General features: G+C 66.6%; 1 protein-coding gene across 1 annotated transcript in view; it reads left to right on the top strand.

Annotated features, from left to right (window-relative positions):
* The first annotated feature begins 662 nt into the window (after positions 1-662).
* Positions 663-1,139, top strand: part of VSX2 (visual system homeobox 2) — an 18,907-nt gene continuing 18,430 nt past the window's right edge. Inside the window, exon 1 of the mRNA XM_013003670.1 lies at positions 663-1,036. Coding sequence (XP_012859124.1) covers positions 663-1,036 — 374 coding nt within the window. The remainder of the gene's footprint in view (positions 1,037-1,139) is intronic.

Here is a 1,139-nt window from a genome sequence, read left to right as displayed (position 1 = left end):
CCGTCCTGCTGTATAAAGACGGGTCAGGCTCTCTCCACTCCATGTCTTCCTCTCCACAGCCCTGGCCCCTTGTGTTCCCAGTGTCACCACTCATGGCTTCCAGGGCCCCTGCCCTCCCTTGGCCCACATGGCACCCACAGCTTCACAGGTGGGCCTCTCTGGCATGCATAGGAGCAGAGGGATGGAGGAGGTCTCCCAGGCTCTAGGCTCAGCCAGCACCCATCCTCCTTGCCACTGCAGGGACCTGTTCTGGCCAATCCAGGACCATATCCGATCCAGACTCTGCCAGGAACCCAAGCCACCTGAACGCTAGCACAGCTCAGACTTCTACTGCCTCATCTGACCCCTGGGACCCCGGACCCTAGGCAAGCCGCAGTGCCCATCTGGTGCCAGCTCCCAGCGCCCTGGCCCCTGGACACTGAGTGTGGCAGAGCTGCCAGCTTTTTGGAATTCCTAATCGCTCCTGGCCCTGGTGATTGGCTGTTCGGCTCTGACCCCACTTGGGCTGCTGCCTGGTTGGATAAAAAGGGAATCTCCTTGGGGCTCCAGAGCATCACACACCGGAGGGGGCACCTGGGACCAAGTTCGCCAAGTGGGGAGCCCGACGGGGCGGTGGGGGGAGCCAAAGACCTGCCGCCTCGGCCCCTCCAAAGAGCCAGGAGATGACGGGGAAAGCAGGGGAAGCGCTGAGCAAGCCCAAAGCGGAGACAGTGGCCAAGAGTGCCCCGGGGGGCGGCCCGGCCAAGTGCACGGGTTTCGGCATCCAGGAGATCCTGGGCTTGAACAAGGAGCCCCCCAGCTCCCACCCGCGGTCCGCCCTCGACGGCCTGGCCCCTGGGCATTTGCTGGCGGCGCGCTCGGTGCTCAGCCCCGCAGGAGTGGGTGGCATGGGGCTGCTGGGGCCCGCGGGGCTCCCCGGCTTCTACGCGCAGCCCACCTTTCTAGAAGTGCTGTCCGACCCGCAGAGCGTCCACTTGCAGCCGCTGGGCAGAGCGACGGGGCCGCTGGACACCAGCCAGACGGCCAGCTCCGGTAGGTGAGGGCAAGGCTGCCGGGCCGCCGGACACCCGGCAAGAGCCGGGAGCCTCGCGCCGACGGCTCGCCGGCCCGACCGGCCTCCTGGGCGCCGAAAAGTTCGC

Source organism: Echinops telfairi, unplaced genomic scaffold, assembly GCF_000313985.2.
Source record: "Echinops telfairi isolate 266 unplaced genomic scaffold, ASM31398v2 ScPeMD7_18;HRSCAF=68, whole genome shotgun sequence".
Lineage (NCBI taxonomy): Eukaryota > Metazoa > Chordata > Mammalia > Afrosoricida > Tenrecidae > Echinops > Echinops telfairi.
Note: the sequence above shows the minus strand (reverse complement) of the source record. Positions and strands in the feature narration are given on the sequence as shown.